The 27,527-nt window shown below is 32.3% G+C and overlaps 1 protein-coding gene across 1 annotated transcript; it reads right to left on the bottom strand.

Moving 5' to 3' along the window:
- Positions 1-8,617: 8,617 nt before the first annotated feature.
- Positions 8,618-27,527, bottom strand: LOC137399479 (vesicle-associated membrane protein 7-like). Its single transcript, XM_068085616.1, has 6 exons — positions 27,462-27,527; positions 23,044-23,253; positions 22,282-22,378; positions 14,177-14,278; positions 10,230-10,385; positions 8,618-9,628 (listed from the first exon to the last, which is right to left on the bottom strand). Exons 2-6 carry the CDS (start codon positions 23,199-23,201, stop codon positions 9,410-9,412), a joined length of 732 nt encoding a protein of 243 aa, XP_067941717.1. The 5' UTR covers positions 23,202-23,253; positions 27,462-27,527; the 3' UTR covers positions 8,618-9,409.

Genomic DNA, 27,527 nt, shown 5'->3' with positions numbered 1-27,527 from the left:
TTCTTTAATGTAGGTGCTATTTGTAAAAGGTGATTGTTGAGCAAACCTTCTGCAAAGCACAAATGTGTATTGCTAACTATTATATTTTACAACAATAAATTTTGTAAACTAGATCGTCGTGAAATTATCTCATTGCGCTTGACAATACCTAATGATTAGTTGACAATATATATAAATGAATTGACAATATCTATAAATGAGTTGTCAACATCTATAGATGAGTTGACGATATCTATAAATGAATTGACAATATCTATCATGGATCAGTTGAAAATATCTATAAATGAATTGACAATACCTATTGATCAGTTAACAATATATATAGATTAATTGACAATATTAATAAATGAATTGACAATATACATATATAGATGAATTGACATTATTTATAGATGAGTTGTCAAAATCTTTAGATGAGTTGACAATATCTATAAATGAATTAAAAACACATTTTGATGCATTGACAATATCAATAGTTGAATTGACAATATCTATAGTGGACTTGCAAATACCTATTGACGCATTGACCTTATCAATAGATAAACTAATAATATCAATAGATAAATTGTATATATTGACAATTGTATTTCTATATTAATATAATTGTCATGTATAATGTATAATATTGTAAATATATATTGACAATTGACATTGTATATAGATATTGACAATATCTATAGTAAAATTTACAATATTAATATATAAATTGATAATATCTATAGATAAGTTGATAATATCTATAATAGAATTGACAATATTTATAAATAAATTGACAGTATTTATAGATGAGTAGACAATATCTATAGATACAAAAAGTTTATTGACATAATGCAGAGGCCTTAATGTTAGTGTAACAAAATAAATTATGCATTTTAAAATTAGTTTTAGTTTATGAGTTGCAAGTAGCTGTCTAAGCAGCTCTCGAAGTCGGTGCAGCAAAATTGAAACTAGAAGGAAAATAAATCAAGCTCAAAGAAAATGAAGACTAAGATGCAGAACCTGAACATTTAGAGTAAACTGCAGATTGAAGACCGTAACATAATGTGATATGATGCAGTCAATGTGGCCGCATCAGCAGCAATGAGGAGCAGCAGAAACTTTATTGTTTTTGCTAGAAATATTAGGCGTGAATTCAAACATTGAAAGGGAAGTAAATTAGTTCCACTATTATGAGAGGCGTCGAACTTTTACTAGCAGTCAAAAGTCCTTTTACCACTAAGTTGATTTGTTGCATGTTGTTTGCAACCACTAGTATACATGCGTCTATGATCACATCATGCCATGTACCAAATGAACTCGTGGGCTCGCGTACACATAATAAAGATCTGAATGAATTCACAGACTTTTCATACTTACCATATGTGAGAAGATTAAAAAATAGGTTGACTTTTAATGTATACCGAACTGACACCTGTGAGTCTCCAAGCATCGATTCGTCTTTGGAAATGTTGTTTGAGAATAAATCATAGCCTTACGCAGTGCAGTAAGCAGCTCAGGTATCCCACAATTTTCAGCATTCAAAATATAAAGCCAGTAAAGGCGCTCTGGAGTCCTCAAAACAGGGACTAGTAGCTCAGTCTAAAGGCTTAAAAGACACACAAAAGAGTGGGGGAACAAAAGAGTCTACAGGGTTCACCAAGAGTGTTCTCTGGGTTCAAAGGCTAACAAAAATCCTTACAACAGTTTCCCTCTAACTAGTAATGATGGGTTCTGGAAAACTAACTTTTAGGAAAAACAAGCTACTCATAATACTCGTATCAGCGCTGAATGGTTAAAAGAGCTCTAGAGCAAGCGCCACAATATTGTGTCTCAGGCACCAATAACAATAAGTGGTAGAAACATCAAAAGCCGCATCCAGCAAATGAAGAACTGAACTTCCTATGGCCGAGATCTGATCCAAGCAATCTAGTTAATTGAGATGGAAAATTGAGCAGGGTGATCATCCAAAATCTTAGAAATGAACTGTACTGGTGTTGATCGACCCTAACAAAGGGCTACCTCGCTCCAGTTAGCAACCCATAACTTTTTGACATGATTGCTGACAGACTAGAAGAGGACATTGACCCAATGACCGGTGCTAAGAAAGGTGTGGGCTGTAACATTCAAGGTGCCAAGTACTATCTTCCGGTGGACTGTATGGTCCTTCATAACAGCAGAGTGACACATACAAATCTGGTAATACCATAGATTGATGACAAGAATGTAATGTATATAATCTGTTCCTTATACTTGTATCCTTGAATACTTTTATGACGTTCTATAATATTAAGCTCAAACTGGTGGCATTCATCAAGATGTCAATGAGCCATTGAAAGTCTGAACTAGAACCAGATGACAAGGAGACAGCAAGGGTCAACATCAGTTGTGACATCTACCACGGTGAAGTACTTTCATCCCTTTTCTTCATCTCTAGATTTCCTGAGCAACTTGCTTGAGGACACCGACTATGAGTATCAGTTGAATGAAAAGTAACAAAATCAACTACCTTCTTTACATAAATGACAGCAAGCCATATACCAAAAAAGGACCCAGACATGGATTTATCAATTTATTGTACAAAAGCCTTCAGTCATGACACTGGCTGAAAAAAGTGACATTGACATTGACGAGAATGACATTGACTGGAAGTGCAAAAGGTTAACTCTGATATAAAGCCATATGGTCAGAAAAGATGGTCTCAAATTGCCTACACGTACTATCAAGGATGCAGGAGGTATTTGGGTATTACTGCGAGTAGTATGAGCCATGGATATGAGGCTCATCAAAAAGCCTTCACCAAATACAAAAAATGCATTTGACAGATTTTTAAGAGCTAACTCAGACTAATCAGGTCAAGGCCATCAACTCGTATGCTATACTTGTGGTGGTATGCTTGGCTGGTGCCATGAAGTGAACCAACTATGTCATTAAGGAAGCAAATGTAGCAAATAGAAAGCTGGTAACCATGGTGCTTTCGGACCAAAGTCAAGAGTTTCTTGATTATACTAGAGTAGAAAAGATGAAGGATGGAGCCTCGTAACTGTGGAAGAAATTGTGATCGCTGATGGAGATCATATTAAACAGTATTTCAAGTCTCTCCATGGCCAGTACTAGCAGCAGGTGTCAAAGGTTAGGATCTCTAGTCAGCATACCAACGACTGAACCATTTTCATCCGACTGCTAACAGTAAATCAATACTTCAGGCTGCTCAAGAACAGGTGCTGCCTACCAGACAGTTCCAAGCACAGATCTAACACACGAGATACGATTCTTGATGTAGACTATGCAAGAATATCCCTGAGACCATATTTCAGACCATATATATATGTAATATATATATTAGACCATATATATATGAGGCAGGTTTCACCTACATCACCTACACACGACAATGTAGCGGCTGTGATGTGCAGGCGCATATGCTATCATTGTGGCCGCAATTACCTGCAGAACTGGTAGGTGATTCTGGACAAGGTCAATGAAAATGACTGCGCTAAGATCTTCAGAGAGTTCAACACCCAAATAGATAGACATTTGTCGGCCAACCGGTCTGATATTGTGGTAATGGATAAAAAAGAATGATTGGCTGAAGTAATTCGGCAGACTACAATACATCCAACATGGAAATGGAGTAAGTTGAAGAATGTCTACCACTGAGAGAAGGGATGGAAAGATGCTAGAATTAATAAGCATCAGATGTGGCTTGGCCAACATCCAGTAACATCAGAAAATAATCATATATATAGTACTATAATAATAATACAATAGTACAAAAATAATTTGTAATATTATTGCTGTCAAGCAAAGCGTGATAGATAGAAGGTAAAAAGAGGGTATATATATACATGTAGATATATATATATATATATATATATATATATATATATATATATATATATATACCCTTTTTACCTTCTATCTATTACGCTTTGCTTGACAGAAATAGTAAAACAGATTTTTTTAAACTTGGCTCTCACAAAATTGATGCGAGATTCTCATTGTGCGTCAAAGCTGTTCTGCCCAAATGAGCTATGAATATCTTAACAAAGCAGCCAAGAGCAATTTTGAGCCAGGTCTTCAGATACTTCTGTAATAGTCTCAGTGTAGATCTGTGACAGCTCTTTTGATGATTTCAGCAGTAGGTTTTGTTTTTACAATTTTCCACTGTTTGTAATAATGGAAGGCAAAGAATCAAACGAGATAGTTTATAACTCTATTAGCGGGCGGTATACATTTTTTAAAGTTTTCTAGCTAAAAATGGAAGTGATCCACCCTTCTGATGAAGAACCGTTGGTCATACCATTGGTGTGCTCATAAACTTAAACTCTTTTTAAATTATGTATATCAGTTTTGGTGAATATTCTGGAAATTTCTACCGCCAATCATAGTTTAGTTTTCTCTGTGAATGAGTTTTTCTCACTATTGCTATTTTTGTCATAGACAAACCAAAGCACCAAAGCACAAAAGCTTTTGTTATCAGCCAAGCTAGGACTCCAGTGATGATTCTATACCACTAATTGAATTAACACTTTATTAACATAACTGTCCACTCTCTCACTACATATTTGTGGTGTAAATGCTCTGTACTTGTTCTCGACTAAAACATCAAGCCATACACTGGCCTCTGCAACAGCAAGGCCACCATCAAGTTATATTTAGCATCTTACAGCAACAGTATTTTCTGGGTGGGCTTAACAGAATGTTACAACTTGCATATTAGAGCTTCTTCAGCAGAGACAATTTGTTTTTAGCTTTTAATAGAGACCAGACTCCTGGCAGTCTCATGTGCGGTGAGAGATCAGCAGGTGTAATAAGTGTGTGCACAATTATGCCTAAATGGAGTATGGCATTCGGGTGGCGCATATGCTGGCATGTCTGGCTGCCAAACTGAATGTGTAAATCCTGTGAGATGCTATCATTTGCTCTACATCCACCTTTAAAATGAGCGGTCACAGATCTTATTATAGCAACAATTAAAATTTGTTTTAAAATTTTGTCATAATGCCAATAGCATTCTTCAACGGAGGGCCAAACTTCATTACAAATTACTTTCCTAGTAATTATAGATGGTTGGTCGATGTAATTGGCTCCTGACACAGAAACACTAGAGCTTGTCAACCTGCCCAATATATTGTCAGCGATTGTGTACCTGACGGGTGGAAAACTAGCGCCATTTTGAGGTGTATTATTTGTAACAAAGATATAAATTCAGACCGCGTTTTTACAAATTAGACATACAGTGATAATGTTAGCCTTTTAGAAAAAGCATTACCTGACATTGACTTTGAAACAGTCTATAATTATTGACAAAAAAACTTAATGAAACAAAATATAATAACATAAAAAGACAATGTAATAGTCTTCCTAACCAACCCTCTGTAAATGCTGTTTAGCGCGACTATTACAAGCGATATGAATATTCTTATATGCACCACTTTTACGCAATATCATGCAGCAATATGCTATCGTAGTAGTTTTGAATTCTCCTATTTATAGCGAGCAGAAGTGGATTAGATGACGGCTCTGTTGCGCTGTAAACTTCTATGCAAGCAGTTAAGGAGTGAAGTATCTCTTAGCTCGGAATGATAAAAGATCCTTGATGACCTGAAATGCACCCAACTGGATTTGAGAGCTGTTATATTCAAGTAGTGATAGATCATAGGCATATTTTTTCTTTAAACTCACTCTTAATGTATTAAAAAAGCAAACAAATTGTGAACTTTATAGTACATAAAAAATAGGTGCCCTTTTGCTTCAATTATAATTATTATGATTTGTTGATTATGTGTAGCAATTATTTTACTACAAATTTGTTGTGAAAAAGGCAGCTATTCCCTTTAATTATATTATGCTTTCTAAATTACTTGTAGATATTATTTCCTTATAAATTAAAAATATAGCATTTTAATATAATATTAAAAAACACAGCTCTATGTATAGCACTGATTGGGCTGAGGTATCGCTAGCAATGACTAAAAACCAAGTATGGAATTTCCAGAGTTAACTCAGCATTGGTATGCTACATGTATGAACCTGTTATTAATTATTTGATTCTGGTACAAAGTTGGCAGAGTGAGCACAAAAATGTTATGAATGTCATGAGGTAGCAGTATAAAGGTGGAAAAGAGTTGGCATTGCGTTGGTACGATGCTGATACAAAGCTGTTATGAATGCTATATGGAATTAGGAAAAAGTGAGTGAAAAGTTGGTATGGCGTTGGTATGATGCTGATACAAAGATGTTATGAATGCTATCTGTCCAGAGGAAAGTGGAAATGGAGTTGGTATGGCGTTGGTATGATGCTGATACAAAGCTGTTATGAATGCTATCTGTCCAGAGGAAAGTGGAAATGGAGTTGGTATGGCGTTGGTATGATGCTGATACAAAGCTGTTATGAATGCTATCTGTCCAGAGAAAAGTGGAAATGGAGTTAGTAGGGTGTCGGTGTGATGCTAGCGTAAAGTCATTAGCAATGTTATAGGTAATAGAAGCAGCGGAAAGGTGGCATGAATTTTTAAGGGTGTTGGTGTAAGACTGACATAAAGCTGGTTTAGAGGACCTGAGAAGAGAGCCTGTGTTTCAACATTTATCCAAAAATTAACAAATTTTGAGCTAACATTTAAGCAAAACTTAGGTAATTAAGTTATTTGGTAATCCGTCAGCATCCTTGACTAGGTAGCACATTTATCCATAGCCTACGCTCTAGCAAATGTGCAGAATCAGTAGAAACCTGTGATGATGGTAAACATTATAGGCCTGACATTTAAATGACCTTGACAGCTTCTGCAGTCAGTAAAATAAATCATCACAGCTGCCGGATATTTATGTCTAACTTGGAAATAAAAGTCAATACGCGTCAGCAGAAAGCGAGTCTCAGGAGACAGTCACCTCAGACACGTCTGCTGTGCGCTTGTGTTCAAACATCACTTTATGTTACGCACTCTTAAGCCAATTAAGATTGAAATGTGCATATATTTGGATTCTCGCACACGCATTGTCTGAGCTCTGGTCATATGGAGCACATTCATCCAAAAATCTTTCAGTAATTTATTGATGCATTTTAATGTTTTAATGCAGACCTCAAACCGTTGCTAGTTTACGCTAAGCAATTGAACAGGAGTGTGTGAGATATACTTTGTTATAAATTAGTTATTGTGTCACAAGTGTACGGCTACTGGCTTAACATACAGATGTAGACATGCCTAGTGAGTTTAGCAAGGCCTAAATAAAGAGATTTGCCCCCTCTACCTGTAGGAAAACCTTTTTGATTGGTCATCTTCTCGCTGAATGACTCTCTTAGCTCAGGATATACATGTACAATCAACGATTACATTTCGTTATCTAGTGGCTGTATTTCATGTCTGTAAAATTTTATATATAGCAGAAAACATATTAAAGTAAAAGAAAGCCATGTGTGAGCACCCTTCAACCTAAAAGTTTTGTTGTTTTTATGCAATTAAAGAGAAATAATCTCTCATATAACGTGTAGAACTGAAACAGTATATCTAACACAGTGGAGTCACAAGCTATTCCACGCTCTACATAGCAGGCTATTTTAGAATGTGGCTGTCATAGACGTACCTAGAGAACTATTTTACTTTAATTTTGTTATTTATTACTAAGTAATTAAATAAAATTAAAAAAAATTTTATTTGTTTTTTTATGAACAAAATGGTAACCTTACATTTGAAAAACCAACACTGTCAGAATTTGGGTAGTTCCTTTTTGCTCTCCTTTTTGATGACTTATTATAGCCAAAGCACTAATATGTTAGAGTTGGAAGCGGTGTAATACCAACCTTAATCCTAATCCAGCCGATCCGAGGATGCGGCTAAATAGATCTTTAGAAGCACCTTGCTATGACACGATTGTTGTGCGGCTGCAGTATATATCAAGAGGCTGCACAAAATTTAAAATGCCTTCTTGAAAATCACATTTTAAACTTACAAGAATTGCATGAACAGGCAGTCTTAGCTAAAAGAAATTATTGCTTTGCAAATTCACTGCGCTGTAAAATCTACACCAAGTATAAAAACAAAATATATTTCTTTTGTTTATTAGGACTTCTAGAAAATTATATATTTGAGCGCAGCCATTGGATACACAAACTAAAATTCTCGCATCTATAGGTAAACATGGGCTGACAAGCAAATGGTGAAGCATACAAAACCTGTTGCATGTAAACATCAGAAAACTTCCGCATGTAAACATCAGAAACCTGCAACATGTTTAACGCAACACAACATGGTTCTCTTCAACATATATACAGACGGTTCCCAACCTACGAACGAGTTACGTTCCGAACGATTGTTCGTAAGGTGAATTTGTTCGTAAGTTGCTTCAGTGCTATATTAGTAGGGTAACCAATAAAGTAAAGGCCGGCAAATTCCTTTACAATACGTACAGTAAAAATAAAAAAGTTCTTTACGCACTGGAGATACATTCACGCACTTATGCGCTGCAACGAACTGGGCAGAGAAAGGTGGATGCTGGATTGGGCTTCTGAGTAGTGCCTATTTCTGCCGCTAATACGTCGGTAATACCGTCGGTATTAGCGGCGGACATACGCGCAGACCTGTTCGTATGTACGGGTTGTTCGTAACTCGAATGTTCGTAAGTAGGAAACCGTCTGTATATATTTGTGTATTACACTGTTATTCAAACGATACCACACTATGTATTGATGTGATTACATAAAATGATACGATACATAAAGACAAGAGGCAAAGGCTCATTTCTATTAAGGAATGTTCCGGAATGATACATATTTTATATTGCTAAGTTGGCATGAGCTCAATTAGGGGTGATATATGTGACATTTGGATATGCAGATTATGTTCCTAAAGAAGGGGAGAATAAAACTCAGTATTTTAAGGAAGCAGTTTGAAATAGTTAGGAAGGTTATGTAGGAGAATGAATCACGCCTAGAATTTTTTTCCCAGAAGCTATTCAAGTCGGTGCTCATGAATAATATGCTTTAAGTTCATATCTTTCAACGCTCTTCAAATCTACAAATAGTCTGAGTGAATAGAAACCATTCCGAAATTTTACATGATTTTTAAAACCTAGCAGGGCATTTAGTTGGATATTACAAAACTGGAAACTCGCATGTACTTTTGTCTGTAAAATGCTAAATAAAATAACAATTTTTATTACTTAGTTTGTAGAAGTGAATATAACTCACCTTAAAAATTCAATCCCGTGCACAAGGCGAAGCAACTCTAAGTTTTGGTACAAAAATATTTGTGCGTATAATTTTGGCAACAAAGTACAATGCATAACAATATTACCAATACTCCAAAAAGATTTAAGCTAGCTGACGTCAGCCCCACTATTGACCTCTAGATGAACTCTACATAGAAGAGGGATGCATGAACAGAGTGAGAGGCAAGACTGAGCCAGATTTCAATTGGTATGACTTGACCATCAGCTAGGGTTTTAATGTCGTTGTAGTGGTTGATGCTCCACCATTATCGTCTCCGCCCGCACCTCCACTCTTGGGTGAGAAGACACCGAGGGAGCCACAAATGATTAAGGCTATTACGACAAGTATAACAATAATGACAACAGCGATAATGATTTTCATTTTCATATTCTGCCACCAATATTTCCTCGCCACGGCCCTTGTTGTCCGCCGAAATGTGTTGGCCTAAAAGGAGAACATGTGATTGATGTTGATTTATAGAAAACAGATATATTTGTTTATCTATTTTCCTCACACAATAGTCCGTTTTAATGATGAGTTTTTAATGAAAGTGAATACAGAGTAGACAACTCCTAAAATCACACCTACATTCAGATAAGTACATACATGTAAATCTTATACATATATGAATCATGAAGTGAAGTGAATGAAAGATATATATGTTCCTCTTAGCGTACAAACTATTCTAGCATAAAAAAAGATATACATAAAATAATCAGCCCCGAGTGAGTTGGTGAACTAGCTTATAGCCTTGACACGTATTATTAAACAATCAGTTTTACATTTTTGATAGCTTTATTAAATTAGATTGTAAATACAAGTATTTTCAACAGTTAATTTCAATGATCCTCTCCAGTTCTTTTACTCTGAGCATTTAAATTTTTTTTGAAGTTTCCAGTATAATTTAAATCCAGTATAATTTAAACCGTTACAAAGACACTCACTCTATAATAGTAATGATGAACTTAATGATATTTATTTGTGAAAAAAAGCTTCCAATCTAGATTTTCAGCTACTAAGAAAGGTAAGAAAAAGGATAACTTACGCTAACTTCAAGGTCAGTTGTTTTATCTATGAGGTCATCAAGCTTTTCTCCTCTCTCCATAACTTTCTCAATGTTCTCAGTCATAACTCCTTTTACATCATCAACTTGTGCACGCAGCCGAGCTATGTTGTCCGTGTCAGGCTTGGAGAACTGACTCTGCAACACTTTTCACAGTTGCAGGTCTGTTTAAGAACTCATGCATTATACATAACTAGTTGTGTGGGTGATAGCCTTAGCCCAGCGGTTAAAGCAACAATACCAAATAAGACCTTATAAAAGGTAAAATACGATGTAAGGAAAAGTACACAAATTTAAAATGCTTACAAGAACTCCCAATTCTAAAAAGGAAACTAATTCAGATAATCCTTTTTAATTTTTTGCGCCATTTTGAAAGCGCTCTTTAGTCTCTGCACTAGTTTATTGCCCTGATTATAAATCCGAACGTTTTAAGTAGAAGTAGAAAGTAAACCACGCTTTAATGTTCAAACTCTGAAAATAGGCACACAAGAATCCATCATTTTTCTCGTAATCAAGCCGTTTGCACATGCGCTCGGTCGCGAGAAAGCCACCATATTTGTAGAAAACAATTGTTATTCTTTTATTTAATAGTATTTTGTGGTGTTGTTTTGATACTATAATAAAAAAATTGCAAACAAAAGCATCGTTTTCAAACATTTATTGCAAAATATTCGTGTATTTAACGATAAAAGTTGTCCATAAAGATAGCCGACAACGACAGAATGATGTCATGAAAAAACGAAGGATATATAGATGGTTGTTACAGTCGCACCCTGCTTGTCTAAGAACAGCCATCCTTTAGCCATACTGACACAGTGAGCAATTTTATTTTTCCAAAACCTGATAGTCACTGAATGACTTTATATATACATATTTTTCAAAGTTTGCCATCTGTTTGTCTGTCTGTCCTTCGGTATGTCCAGCTGTAGCTATTGAAACCTTGAAATTAAAATTTCGCAGTCTGCAAGATTTGAACTCACGAAGATCACAACCACAGGTTAGTGATCCAATTGCCTAACACCAGTCTACGACGGCTCCTACGGTTCACTGCTCATACTATATACTATATACACTCTTTTCTCGATAGCACGCGTTAAACGACATATTAACTAGAAATTCCACTGTCATACAGCCCACGACCAAAGAGATGGCCAGAGATATTGGCAAAAAAATAAAGGGTACTGATGGTTGAGAAATGTAATATTAGCAATCAAATGGCTCTGCAGTGCAATAGGATAACTGCAATGGTAGCTGTAATGTACTGGGTGTGGGTGTTATTATATACAACAATAAGCAATAATGAATGGAAAAGATGTTTATATTTTCCCCCTGCAACAGGAAAAATGCAATATTGGCCAATATTAGAAGTAAAATGCACTGATATTCTTAGAATAATCAATTTTATTAATATAGTAATAATAGAAAACCAATACACAATTTTGTTTACATTTCAAAACGTCATAGGTAGCAATATCGAGAAGTTGTGGTATTTATATAGGTTTTTAGAAAATTTATTTAAAAATTGTTTGGTCATGACAAACAACAACAATGAAAGGAAAATATTACACGTTTATATCTATCCCTTGCAATAGGAGAAATGCAATGTTGGCCAATATTATAAGTAAAATGCACTGATATTATTAAAATAACCAATATTGTTAATATAGTAATACAGCAATAATAGAAAACCTATGAGCGTTCATGCGTCTCGAAGATTTCTGCAAACTGCAGCAAAATACAAGCTGTTATAAAAGTGTTATAAAGCTGTAGGCCTAATTTACTGTAATGTATGTAATTCAACAACAATAAAGAAATATGTTTATTATAACTCCGAAATGCAAAATTAGAAGTAAAATGGCAAGCTACTGTGTACTATACACAGTTTGAAAGTTGGTTGCGTTGAATGTAGAATGGTTTTGATAAGCGATCTTTAACAGAAAGCAGTAGGAGCATTCAAGCGTATAAAAATGTAGCAAAATAAAAAATGTTCTTGTCATGAAGGGGCGTTGTAGTTCGGCCCTAGCTTGTACATAAGTTGTAAAGAATTTCGGTTAACGTTTCAAATAATGAAACCTTCGGTGATTGGACAAAAAACACAGGCTGATAAACTGTGCACCACAATTTCGTACCTGTAAATCGGTCTACGCCTCAAACGGTCTACGTTTATTACAGAAACCTTCGAATAAATTCGAATACAAGTAAAAATGGCCATAGACTGATGAAATGAGCACGGTTTTCTCGTGAAATGCGCACTGCTAAATAGTTCTACAATTGGTCGCACGGCTTTATTGACGTTTCAATTTTCGGCCTTAACTTTTATTAAACCGAGCTTTTCAAGCTTTTTGTGGCAATTTTCGTTCAAATTAATCTGTCTATTTGTGTATAATCCAATCAGATGGGTAAGTTTTAAAATAATACCGACGGTTTACAAAGACTTGGTAACATATTTAAATAGGTTTAAATGTGTTTTGTATCGTTATTATACTTTAACGACTTTACATTCCGATGCTTAAATTTTTTGATGAAATTTCTTGACGAGGGTTCGTCTCATTGTTGATGAATAATTTTCGTAAGTTGTGTGCACATGCATTTATCATAAAAACTCCCACACTTCCGCTCCGCTCGTGTGTTCGTGGGATTAAAACTATGAATTTTACTTGAACACAATGCTTTGTGAACTTCTATTTCCGGTCTTTTGTAAGGTTCAATTGTTAAATCGTGGTCAAGGTTAATACTTTTCACGCGGACAATTATATTATCTCGAGTAGGAATGGCCTCTACATTCTCTCTCCCTTTGTTTAGACCAAGACAGTCCGATATCCCATTTTTACATTTGTACTAGTGTTGAGAGGAACCAGTATTGTCGTATTCAAAGTTTTGATGGATAGCTTCTGCTGGAACAGTAACCTTTTTTACACACACTTGTATGCAAGAATTGTTATTATTAATTCTACATATTCAGAATTTTTATTTAGTTTTTTCAGTTCGTATTAATTGCACCACTACCATTAAATCATCTTTTAGTGTAATCATAGTAAAACAGACATAATTTAGTTATTACTAGCTAATTATTTCACATTTACATTTAAACCCTTTTATAGTTGTTCTACTTTGTTTCTTAATTTATTTAACCTGATCAAAACTTTTTTTTGATATGAAATTCGAAAGTTACAGTTGTTTGACAAAGTTTGGAAACCTATACAGTTGTTTTACTTTTTTTAATTAACTGTTATTATATCTTAAATAAAAATAATTTTTTTGTGTTAAAAACTGTTATTACCCGGGCATTCATTAAGTGACCCTATATATAGAAATTTATATATAGCATAGCAATTCAGAATCATTTTTATTGAAAAAATGTCTTACATATGGTGCCACAAGTAAAAATAAAAAGAAAACGTATTGCCATGTGGTGGCATGAATGCAAAAACAAAAAATTCTACAAGAAAGACATGCAACTGCTAGGCTTATGTATACATGAGCTAAGAAAAATCTGACATGAAAACCTTAGCCGATCACCTGCTAACCTGTAAAATCTTTCGATCACCAGGTTGATTGCTTTGAAGTTCTAACTTCTCATTGGTGTTCAACAATTTCACTAACTAAACATAGATTATGGACATAAAAAATTCCTGTAAAAGCAGCTCAAAAAACTTCAACTCATTTTCAGCAATGAAATGTTATGTTTGCTGCCCCTTATACATTCATCCTCACACACTCTATATTTCTAAGATAAAAGTACCATAGTGCTCTAACCCCGTAACTAGAGCAATCCCTACACCATGGAGGACCATCAATGTTCTTTGAAAAATTAGACTAGACCTTATTTCTAAATGTAAACCGGTGTAGGAAATTAAACACAATTATATCAAATGTGGATGACAGTTTAAAATAGGCTGACATGTTTGTGTTGACCAGAACAAACTCACCATTTTCATTGCTAACACATTAGAGAAGTCTTGTTGCAACTCCATATAATTGGCATAGCCAGAGCGGGCGATGAGGGAACCTCCAGTGAACTTCTGAAGGATCTGAAGAACCACAGGGTACTGAGTCTAATTATTTCTGCAGTATTTTATGACATAAACACACCACCGGATGGATTTTCAATTACAGGGACTGTCTTGTCTCGCTTGATGTTTTTAACAAATGTAAAATACCTCTATAACAGTAATTTTTATAATTGTTCAGCCTTTCAGTAACTGTATCATGCTAGTTGATTGAAAACGGGCTACGGCAAAAAGTACGCTGCGTTTACTGGCTTCCAGGGCGCTACAAGACTATCACCAGACATGGCAGCCAAATCTGCACAGACCGACAGCTTTATAGGATCAAGACAAGGATTTATCCAATATTATATTTAATTTATAATGTAGAAAAGGGAAAGCCTCTACAGGGTGATACCATCCACCAACAAAATCATCACTAACTACATAAAAGTACATGGTCTATGGATGTTATGAAACTGGCAGCTAGTCAGCTGCTAAACTGACTGCAAGACAACACAGTAAAAAAATAGTAACTTAATAACACCCCATTAGTAAATATAAGTAGCTATTATCTGAACAGATTCTGAATATATTATAAATATATTACAAACATTTCACAAATATATTGCAAATACATGACAAATATATTACAAAGATTTGACAAATTTATAACAAATATATCACATATTACAAGTACATTACCAATATATTACAAATATATCACATATTACAAGTATATTACCAATATATTACAAATACATGACAAATGTATTACAAACATATTAAAAATATATTACCAACATATTACAAACAGTTGTTCATAATTATTACAAGGGAAAGATATGAGGAAATGTGTCCCTATTTATTTGTGTGATTGCAAACTAAGCTGAAAACTCACTGTTTCAGTTTCCCGAAATTATGTGAATACTTATGTGAATACTTATGTGAATACTTATGTGAATAATTATGTGAATACTTATGTGAATACTTATGTGAACACATATGTGAATACTTATGTGAATACATATGTGAATACATATGTGAATACTTATGTGAATACTGATGTGAATAGTTATGTGAATACTTACACACCCATAACTGTTCATCTTGGTGAAAAGGTACTAATAAAACTTCCTAGTATATACTCTATCGTTGTTGAAAAGCAAGAGCATCGCAGACAGCAACCTCGCTGCCTTCAAAGTTCATTAAAACCATAACGGAAAGTTGACACAATGTGGCGACATTTCTAGCTGTGTGATGCGCGTTTGCAATACTGCAGTTGGATTTTAAAAAGGGCAACATGTCAGAAAGGATCCTCCGACATCATCCAGGCAAAAAATGAAATAATTATGATGATGATATAACTTCAGATTTTAAAGTTATTATGAAGATGATGTGACTTCACATTTTAAAGTTATTATGAAGATGATGTGACTTCAGATTTTAAAGTTATTATGAAGATGATATAACTTCAGATTTTAAAGTTATTATGAAGATGATGTGACTTCACATTTTAAAGTTATTATGAAGATGATGTGACTTCAGATTTTAAAGTTATTATGAAAATGATATAACTTCAGATTTTAAAGTTATTATGAAGATGATGTGACTTCACATTTTAAAGTTATTATGAAGATGATGTGACTTCACATTATAAAGTTATTATGAAGATGATGTGACTTCACATTTTAAAGTTATTATCAAGATGATATAACTTCAGATTTTAAAGTTATTATGAAGATGATGTGACTTCAGATTTTAAAGTTATTATAAAGATGATGTGACTTCAGATTTTAAAGTTATTATGAAGATGATATAACTTCAGATTTTAAAGTTATTATGAAGATGATGTGACTTCAGATTTTAAAGTTATTATGAAGATGATGTGACTTCACATTTTAAAGTTATTATGAAGATGATGTGACTTCACATTTTAAAGTTATTATCAAGATGATGTGACTTCACATTTTAAAGTTATTATGAAGATGATGTGACTTCAGATTTTAAAGTTATTATGAAGATGATATAACTTCAGATTTTAAAGTTATTATGAAGATGATATAACTTCAGATTTTAAAGTTATTATGAAGATGATGTGACTTCAGATTTTAAAGTTATTATGAAGATGATGTGACTTCACATTTTAAAGTTATTATGAAGATGATGTGACTTCAGATTTTAAAGTTATTATGAAGATGATATAACTTCAGATTTTAAAGTTATTATGAAGATGATGTGACTTCACATTTTAAAGTTATTATGAAGATGATATAACTTCAGATTTTAAAGTTATTATGAAGATGATGTGACTTCACATTTTAAAGTTATTATGAAGATGATGTGACTTCACATTATAAAGTTATTATGAAGATGATGTGACTTCACATTTTAAAGTTATTATCAAGATGATATAACTTCAGATTTTAAAGTTATTATGAAGATGATGTGACTTCACATTTTAAAGTTATTATGAAGATGATGTGACTTCACATTTTAGAGTTATTATGAAGATGATGTGACTTCACATTATAAAGTTATTATGAAGATGATGTGACTTCAGATTTTAAAGTTATTATGAAGATGATGTGACTTCACACTTTAAAGTTATTATGAAGATGATGTGACTTCACATTTTAAAGTTATTATGAAGATGATGTGACTTCACATTTTAAAGTTATTATGAAGATGATGTGACTTCAGATTTTAAAGTTATTATGAAGATGATGTGACTTCACATTTTAAAGTTATTATGAAGATGATGTGACTTCAGATTTTAAAGTTATTATGAAGATGATATAACTTCAGATTTTAAAGTTATTATGAAGATGATGTGACTTCACATTTTAAAGTTATTATGAAGATGATATAACTTCACATTTTAAAGTTATTATGAAGATGATGTGACTTCACATTTTAAAGTTATTATGAAGATGATGTGACTTCAGATTTTAAAGTTATTATGAAGATGATGTGACTTCACATTTTAAAGTTATTATGAAGATGATGTGACTTCACATTTTAAAGTTATTATGAAGATGATGTGACTTCAGATTTTAAAGTTATTATGAAGATGATATAACTTCAGATTTTAAAGTTATTATGAAGATGATGTGACTTCAGATTTTAAAGTTATTATGAAGATGATGTGACTTCAGATTTTAAAGTTATTATGAAGATGATATAACTTCAGATTTTAAAGTTATTATGAAGATGATGTGACTTCACATTTTAAAGTTATTATGAAGATGATATAACTTCACATTTTAAAGTTATTATGAAGATGATGTGACTTCACATTTTAAAGTTATTATGAAGATGATGTGACTTCACATTTTAAAGTTATTATGAAGATGATGTGACTTCAGATTTTAAAGTTATTATGAAGATGATATAACTTCAGATTTTAAAGTTATTATGAAGATGATGTGACTTCACATTTTAAAGTTATTATGAAGATGATATAACTTCACATTTTAAAGTTATTATGAAGATGATGTGACTTCAGATTTTAAAGTTATGAAGATGATATAACTTCAGATTTTAAAGTTATTATGAAGATGATGTGACTTCACATTTTAAAGTTATTATGAAGATGATGTGACTTCACATTTTAAAGTTATTATGAAGATGATGTGACTTCAGATTTTAAAGTTATTATGAAGATGATGTGACTTCACATTTTAAAGTTATTATGAAGATGATGTGACTTCAGATTTTAAAGTTATTATGAAGATGATATAACTTCAGATTTTAAAGTTATTATGAAGATGATGTGACTTCACATTTTAAAGTTATTATGAAGATGATATAACTTCACATTTTAAAGTTATTATGAAGATGATGTGACTTCACATTTTAAAGTTATTATGAAGATGATGTGACTTCACATTTTAAAGTTATTATGAAGATGATGTGACTTCACATTTTAAAGTTATTATGAAGATGATATAACTTCAGATTTTAAAGTTATTATGAAGATGATGTGACTTCAGATTTTAAAGTTATTATGAAGATGATATAACTTCAGATTTTAAAGTTATTATGAAGATGATATAACTTCAGATTTTAAAGTTATTATGAAGATGATGTGACTTCAGATTTTAAAGTTATTATGAAGATGATGTGACTTCACATTTTAAAGTTATTATGAAGATGATGTGACTTCAGATTTTAAAGTTATTATGAAGATGATATAACTTCAGATTTTAAAGTTATTATGAAGATGATGTGACTTCACATTTTAAAGTTATTATGAAGATGATATAACTTCACATTTTAAAGTTATTATGAAGATGATGTGACTTCACATTTTAAAGTTATTATGAAGATGATGTGACTTCACACTTTAAAGTTATTATGAAGATGATGTGACTTCACATTTTAAAGTTATTATGAAGATGATGTGACTTCACATTTTAAAGTTATTATGAAAATGATGTGACTTCACATTTTAAAGTTATTATGAAGATGATGTGACTTCACATTTTAGAGTTATTATGAAGATGATGTGACTTCACACTTTAAAGTTATTATGAAGATGATATGACTTCACATTTTAAACTTATTATGAAGATGATGTGACTTCACATTTTAAAGTTATTATGAAGATGATATAACTTCAGATTTTAAAGTTATTATGAAGATGATGTGACTTCACATTTTAAAGTTATTATGAAGATGATGTGACTTCACATTATAAAGTTATTATGAAGATGATGTGACTTCACATTTTAAAGTTATTATCAAGATGATATAACTTCAGATTTTAAAGTTATTATGAAGATGATGTGACTTCACATTTTAAAGTTATTATGAAGATGATGTGACTTCACATTTTAGAGTTATTATGAAGATGATGTGACTTCACATTATAAAGTTATTATGAAGATGATGTGACTTCAGATTTTAAAGTTATTATGAAGATGATGTGACTTCACACTTTAAAGTTATTATGAAGATGATGTGACTTCACATTTTAAAGTTATTATGAAGATGATGTGACTTCAGATTTTAAAGTTATTATGAAGATGATGTGACTTCAGATTTTAAAGTTATTATGAAGATGATATAACTTCAGATTTTAAAGTTATTATGAAGATGATATAACTTCAGATTTTAAAGTTATTATGAAGATGATGTGACTTCAGATTTTAAAGTTATTATGAAGATGATGTGACTTCACATTTTAAAGTTATTATGAAGATGATGTGACTTCAGATTTTAAAGTTATTATGAAGATGATATAACTTCAGATTTTAAAGTTATTATGAAGATGATGTGACTTCACATTTTAAAGTTATTATGAAGATGATATAACTTCACATTTTAAAGTTATTATGAAGATGATGTGACTTCACATTTTAAAGTTATTATGAAGATGATGTGACTTCACATTTTAAAGTTATTATGAAGATGATGTGACTTCACATTTTAAAGTTATTATGAAGATGATGTGACTTCACATTTTAAAGTTATTATGAAGATGATGTGACTTCACATTTTAAAGTTATTATGAAGATGATGTGACTTCACATTTTAGAGTTATTATGAAGATGATGTGACTTCACACTTTAAAGTTATTATGAAGATGATATGACTTCACATTTTAAACTTATTATGAAGATGATGTGACTTCACATTTTAAAGTTATTATGAAGATGATATAACTTCACATTTTAAAGTTATTATGAAGATGATGTGACTTCACATTTTAAAGTTATTATGAAGATGATGTGACTTCACATTATAAAGTTATTATGAAGATGATGTGACTTCACATTTTAAAGTTATTATGAAGATGATGTGACTTCAGATTTTAAAGTTATTATGAAGATGATATAACTTCAGATTTTAAAGTTATTATGAAGATGATGTGACTTCAGATTTTAAAGTTATTATGAAGATGATGTGACTTCAGATTTTAAAGTTATTATGAAGATGATATAACTTCAGATTTTAAAGTTATTATGAAGATGATGTGACTTCACATTTTAAAGTTATTATGAAGATGATATAACTTCACATTTTAAAGTTATTATGAAGATGATGTGACTTCACATTTTAAAGTTATTATGAAGATGATGTGACTTCACATTTTAAAGTTATTATGAAGATGATGTGACTTCAGATTTTAAAGTTATTATGAAGATGATATAACTTCAGATTTTAAAGTTATTATGAAGATGATGTGACTTCACATTTTAAAGTTATTATGAAGATGATATAACTTCACATTTTAAAGTTATTATGAAGATGATGTGACTTCAGATTTTAAAGTTATGAAGATGATATAACTTCAGATTTTAAAGTTATTATGAAGATGATGTGACTTCACATTTTAAAGTTATTATGAAGATGATGTGACTTCACATTTTAAAGTTATTATGAAGATGATGTGACTTCAGATTTTAAAGTTATTATGAAGATGATGTGACTTCACATTTTAAAGTTATTATGAAGATGATGTGACTTCAGATTTTAAAGTTATTATGAAGATGATATAACTTCAGATTTTAAAGTTATTATGAAGATGATGTGACTTCACATTTTAAAGTTATTATGAAGATGATATAACTTCACATTTTAAAGTTATTATGAAGATGATGTGACTTCACATTTTAAAGTTATTATGAAGATGATGTGACTTCACATTTTAAAGTTATTATGAAGATGATGTGACTTCACATTTTAAAGTTATTATGAAGATGATGTGACTTCACATTTTAAAGTTATTATGAAGATGATGTGACTTCACATTTTAAAGTTATTATGAAGATGATGTGACTTCACATTTTAGAGTTATTATGAAGATGATGTGACTTCACACTTTAAAGTTATTATGAAGATGATATGACTTCACATTTTAAACTTATTATGAAGATGATGTGACTTCACATTTTAAAGTTATTATGAAGATGATATAACTTCACATTTTAAAGTTATTATGAAGATGATGTGACTTCACATTTTAAAGTTATTATGAAGATGATGTGACTTCACATTATAAAGTTATTATGAAGATGATGTGACTTCACATTTTAAAGTTATTATGAAGATGATGTGACTTCAGATTTTAAAGTTATTATGAAGATGATATAACTTCAGATTTTAAAGTTATCATGAAGATGATGTGACTTCAGATTTTAAAGTTATTATGAAGATGATGTGACTTCAGATTTTAAAGTTATTATGAAGATGATATAACTTCAGATTTTAAAGTTATTATGAAGATGATGTGACTTCACATTTTAAAGTTATTATGAAGATGATATAACTTCACATTTTAAAGTTATTATGAAGATGATGTGACTTCAGATTTTAAAGTTATGAAGATGATATAACTTCAGATTTTAAAGTTATTATGAAGATGATGTGACTTCACATTTTAAAGTTATTATGAAGATGATGTGACTTCACATTTTAAAGTTATTATGAAGATGATGTGACTTCACATTTTAAAGTTATTATGAAGATGATGTGACTTCACATTTTAGAGTTATTATGAAGATGATGTGACTTCACACTTTAAAGTTATTATGAAGATGATATGACTTCACATTTTAAACTTATTATGAAGATGATGTGACTTCACATTTTAAAGTTATTATGAAGATGATGTGACTTCACGTTTTAAAGTTATTATGAAGATGATATGAATTCACATTTTAAAGTTATTATGAAGATGATGTGACTTCACATTTTAGAGTTATTATGAAGATGATGTGACTTCACATTTTAAAGTTATTATGAAGATGATATGACTTCACATTTTAAACTTATTATGAAGATGATATGACTTCACATTTTAAAGTTATTATGAAGATGATATGACTTCACATTTTAAACTTATTATGAAGATGATATGACTTCACATTTTAAAGTTATTATGAAGATGATGTGATTTCACGTTTTAAAGTTATTATGAAGATGATATGAATTCACATTTTAAAGTTATTATGAAGATGATGTGACTTCACATTTTAAAGGTTTCACAGACAAACGCATAAAGCAAGGACTACAACCATGGAGCATAACAATAGATATACCTCATTAAGAAAGTCAAATGCTCTGGACTTTCGATAATCAGTAGAAGTTGCGCAGAGATAGACGATTCCTCCTTGCACCAACACATGGAATAAGTAGCTGTAAGCAATACACACACATTATGCCATAAAGTAGTAGCACAAAACACCTTGGTGTAAAAATAAATATGGAACAGTGAAGTTTAATATGGATAGCTGGACTGACGGCTATATTTTTACACTCGGTGATCAGAAGATATAATAACATATTAATATATAATTTATACAAATTAATAATTTGTATAAATTTAAAATTGCCGATTTAAAATTATACTGTATATATATATGCTATAGAAAGTATAATCATAAACAGAGATGAAATGGATGAGATGATAATGGCCAACGAGCGTTGTTAAGAAGATATATGACTAAGATAAAATCATGTAAGTTATCATGTCTGTTAGAAAAGCTAGTTTAAAGTAGAGAATAAAACATTCAACTTTAATGAAAAAGCCAGAAATTTCACATTTCTGCGCCTACCAATAACAAAAGTAGATATCCTCCGCCTCTGGTATCAGGTGGTATCAAGTGACAACCAATTAAACCTTATCTAATCTTGAGGAAAATATTTATCTTTTGTTTGCGAATAACTCGCCATGATAACAAGATAGAATCTACTGTACAAAGTAATTGTTGCCTTACAATGGTACTTTACCACTGACACTCAGCCAAGAAATATTTTTCTAGAAAAGTCTACCAAATTTAGAGAAAACTTGCTTTACTTACTGTTCAGAGCCATTGTAGGAAGTATGAGAATTGGTGGAAGTTTTTATATTCTGCAACATGGACTCCGCTGCAGCATCAAAGTTTCCACCGGTGTCCCTCTGGGAAGAGCAGAGGATTGTCGGCCCGCGAGATACAGAGCAATAGAGAACCCCAGCCATTTTTAGAATCTCTTATCGCTGAGAAGTTTATGCTCTTTTCATAACAAGTCAGCTAAAGGTGAAGAGGTTATAAGATAAAGTACATTCATACATGGACGTTGAGGAAATTGTGAAGCAAAGAGATAAGATTAATAGGCAAGGAATGGTGACTATGATAAGAATTGTTCATGAGTGTTCTCGCAAACTAGCGTCAAACATCGAACACCTACGAATGATAACGATTCGTGAAGCTTTATAATACCAATAAATAGATAAGAAACAAGAAAATATTAATAGAAATGAAAATTGCATACATGCGAAACACCCAAAAACCCATCTAACCAGCAACTGTTCAAACTAACCGAGCTCCACCAATATGCATCTCCACAGCCATAGCAGAAGGCTCTATGCAAGTTTAAGGGTAGACAACCATACCGACAGCAATGATGAAAAGAAACATTAGTTCTACATTTACAAAGAGAAACAACTACGAATTTGCTACTGCTAGTTGCTAACACTCACCATTTAAAACTATTTCTTGTTTTCAATCTTTCGATACAGTCAGATCTCGACATATGAAGTTAATTTGTCTCAAAACGTGCTTACTGTACCAAAATTGTCGTATATCGAGGCAAATGTTCTTAAAAGATTACCCTGTATTTCCTTCACTTTCTCACAGCTCAAAAGCCTATGATAACGATAAATACTTCACCTAGTACACAGCAATAAAATATACATTATATAAAACTGTGTAACAATAAAAACTAAAATAAGGTAGTAATTACTAAATATAAGTTTCTACTGCTACTTTACCTTCAAAATGAAAAGAACTGTAGTGTAGGTTCAGAAGTAGGATGGTGATAGAGATTCACAGCATAATTTACTCCAATGAGATAAAGTGTAAACGTAGGCCATTGATATTTTCCTTTTAATCTTTACCAGCCTCCAGTTCAACAATCATATATTGAGGTTTAACTGTGTATGTGTGCTTTATTTTATCAATTAGCAAAAATATGACATTAGGCAATAAACACATGTATTTAAAATATTGATCAAATGAAAAAATGAAAGTTTCAATTTTTACATAAGCAAGGTATGATGAAGCCCACACGCGCAGTCGCACTGCAGCTAGTCGAGGCGCTGGGTCCACAGCGCCCACACTGTAGAATGTTAACTGAAGCTACGTTGTTGTCCACGAGTTTAGACAGTGTTAAGAATGGTTAAACTAAAATACTAAATGGCGCATTGAAATGGCCACAAGTTGCCTTCCATACTTATCAAACTAACAACATGCGGAATAAACGAAGTTATTCTGTCAGCTGAAAGTTACTTTGATAACCACAACTAACAACTAAAAAACATTGTGAAGGTCTACATAGTGAGCCAAAGCTATTGCAGATGACAGGACAACAAGGCCAGCGACTACAAACTAGGTTAATTAGAGAGCTTGGCATTATCATGAAGTAAACAATTCAACTATGGGTGATGTCATAGATATAGTGCAGCAAAGGTAAATAAAAGCATGAGTAATCTCAGTGTTGCCATCCTACTCCCTCCTCTAAAAGCTAAGCGAGCTGCTCTGTAACTGAATACTTACGTACCGTAATTATATACCACATCTTCTCAATCTCACTCAACCTTACAGCATAACATTCACCACAGTTACACAGTAGGAACAACAATTGAGAGAGGAAATTTGCTGCTACGCAATGTAAATGTTATGCTAGCTTTTTGCTATGCAAAGCTAGGCAACATGTCCTTCCTTAAACTGGTTTGTCTGCGAAAAGGCATGACTGAGTGGCTCCACTGAAATTGACACAAGTAAATGAGTTTGAATGCTATTCCAAATAGTTTCAGTAACAAATGAACATGACTATTTCATCTTTTTTTCCTTTATCAAAACATATAAAAAATTTATCATAATAAAAAATTTGTTTGAAAATACAAAAAAGAAAGTCGTTTTTAGAAGGTGTCAAATCAAATGACAAATCAACTTTAACGATGACTTCACTGACAAATCAATGCAGGGAAGTAATGGCTGTATCAATTAAAATGCACTATGCAACTAATCTTATGACTTTTAACTGGCCACAAATTCATATAAAACAGACAGTTTATTCACTTGAAAACCTGCAGAAGCGTACAATATTTTTTTGAGACCAGTGCAATTCATATGAAAAATGGAATAAAAGCAACTTTGTGTTTATGAAAAAGCCCTCAATTTGAGATTCAAATGACATAGACAAATATGATCATCTGTACAACTAGAATTATGATAAACCTATTAGAAACAACAAGTACACCAGCAATATATATTGTCTAGTAGCCAAAATGGATTGTTACAATATTGAGCCTCTTCATACTTTGTTTAACGAGACTGTAATTACTACTATCATCGTCGCCAAAATAATTCAATCCCACACCATCATTGACTTTTTGCTAATAAACATATACTGTATATTAAAATAGCAGCTGAAAAAATGTTACCGCAGGTATTCACAATAAAAAGTAAGAAAAACTCCGACATTATTAATGATAAAACTTTTTCAACCAGTGTTTCAAAATTTAATAAAGAATAATCGTTGTGACTGGTCACTCTAATATCTAGATATATTGCATGTTGAAAACCTACAAGACCTTTCATAAGTCTGAAAACTTGACAAACTGAGGAGGCATTAGCAAATCTCTCATGGCATTGATGATAAGTGACATGACATGGCTCATTTTTAGTAATGCATAGTCACTCTTGTCTCTGCCTTCACCAACCTTATTTTATGACCATATACAACCTATTGTTGTTTTTAAATGTGAATAGCTACCTGTAAACATCCATATGAACGTATGAATTTTAAAGGTTTATAGTCCGAACCTCGACTGGTTTGAAACTCGACGAGTTTGAATATCGACAACGGTTGGTCCAATCTCGACAGCAGTTTTACTATTTTACCATCTACTATTTTCATAATAAATGAGCGATTTATATGTAAAAGATTTATTTGCGCAAAAATATCTTGTGATCCATTTGATGCAGCACTCCCCAGCTTTTGTAGGCCTAACAATATTTTGCCCAACCTAAATATAGAACGAATGCTAAAACAAGTAACAATCATAAATATGGTTGACTGTTAAGCTAGCAAAATGTTTTATTTGAAATCTAAACTTCAGTGAGTAGCTTTGATTGTTATTTTTTGAAGTGAGGATAGAACTGCAAAAAGACATTTATTATTTGTTGAAGATTAAATTATTGTAAAACTGCATCAGCTTTTGTCGATGTTCGGACCAACCTTTGTCTAGATTCGGACCAACCTCTGTCGAGATTGGGACTTGTCTAGGTTCGGACTTGTCGATGTTGGGACTGTTTTCCATTTTAAATTATTTCTAACCATGTAGAGGTTACTGGTGTTCTGACTTTCGAAACCAATGAATTGCCTTTATTCAAACTTGGTTAAACATACATTTATTAGTACATTGCCTAAAGATGTTTTCACCAATAAGTGACGAGTTAAATTTTGGGCCTTTAGACAAATAATCGCATAAAAACTAGTTGTGTCATCACTAAATGGCTAGGTACATACCTGCCAACTCTCACGCATTGGGCGTGAGACTCACGCAAACACCCCAAAGAAAAAATGGAAATGCGTGAGAAATGCGTGAGATTTTTGCCCCAATTTCCACTATTTTATATATACTATCATTGATACATCAATTGCCCCAAAACCAAATCTCACGCATTGCCCCACTCTTGGGTTGGCAGGTCTGGCTAGGTAATGACAAAATCATCAAATGGCTAGAAGGCAGCTGCCTGTACATGGCACTAAATGCGTTTTCACAAAGAAAGTTGACAAATAGTAAAGGCTTATAGAAGTATCAGCGAGTGTCTAACTTGCTTTGCGGATAGAGCACGCGCTCTCACAAAGTGAACCTCCAGGTGTAATGCCCTAATGCGTTCAACCAAAGGAATAGCTGTCAAATGCTATTTTACCTATACTATAGTTTTGTTAAAACAGCAACCTAGGTGTTGCATTCTAAAATGCAAAGTATTAAAAATATCTTATTACATTGAATGAAACTAGTAAAACTACACGATTTTAAAAAACTTCAGTGTGGCGTATACTTGATAGCAGATACTTGACTCTTAAACTCCGCTTAAACATCACACGACAGAGGAAAATGGCTAAAATATTCACAACAAAAACGAATAGTTTTGCCAGACAATATAACACCCTTGTTTATACACTAATAAATTAGCAATTGCTAATAAATTAATATTACTCGTCTTACAGGTAGGCGGAATTGATGGTTCAGTTATGAATCGCGCATTCCAAATGTTTAGCTGCGTGAAGGGCG

Source organism: Watersipora subatra, chromosome 1 (genome assembly GCF_963576615.1).
Source record: "Watersipora subatra chromosome 1, tzWatSuba1.1, whole genome shotgun sequence".
Lineage (NCBI taxonomy): Eukaryota > Metazoa > Bryozoa > Gymnolaemata > Cheilostomatida > Watersiporidae > Watersipora > Watersipora subatra.
This window is presented reverse-complemented; position numbering and strand designations above follow the sequence as displayed.

Excerpts from the sequence above, each read along its gene's own strand:
- LOC137399479 (XM_068085616.1), bottom strand. The coding sequence starts at position 23,201 with ATGGCTGGGGTTCTCTATTGCTCTGTATCTCGCGGGCCGACAATCCTC. Across the intron at positions 22,379-23,043 it reads TCCTACAATGGCTCTGAACA|CTACTTATTCCATGTGTTGG; the intron begins GTAAGTAAAGCA and ends TATTGCTTACAG. Across the intron at positions 9,629-10,229 it reads CAACTGACCTTGAAGTTAGC|GCCAACACATTTCGGCGGAC; the intron begins GTAAGTTATCCT and ends TTCTCCTTTTAG.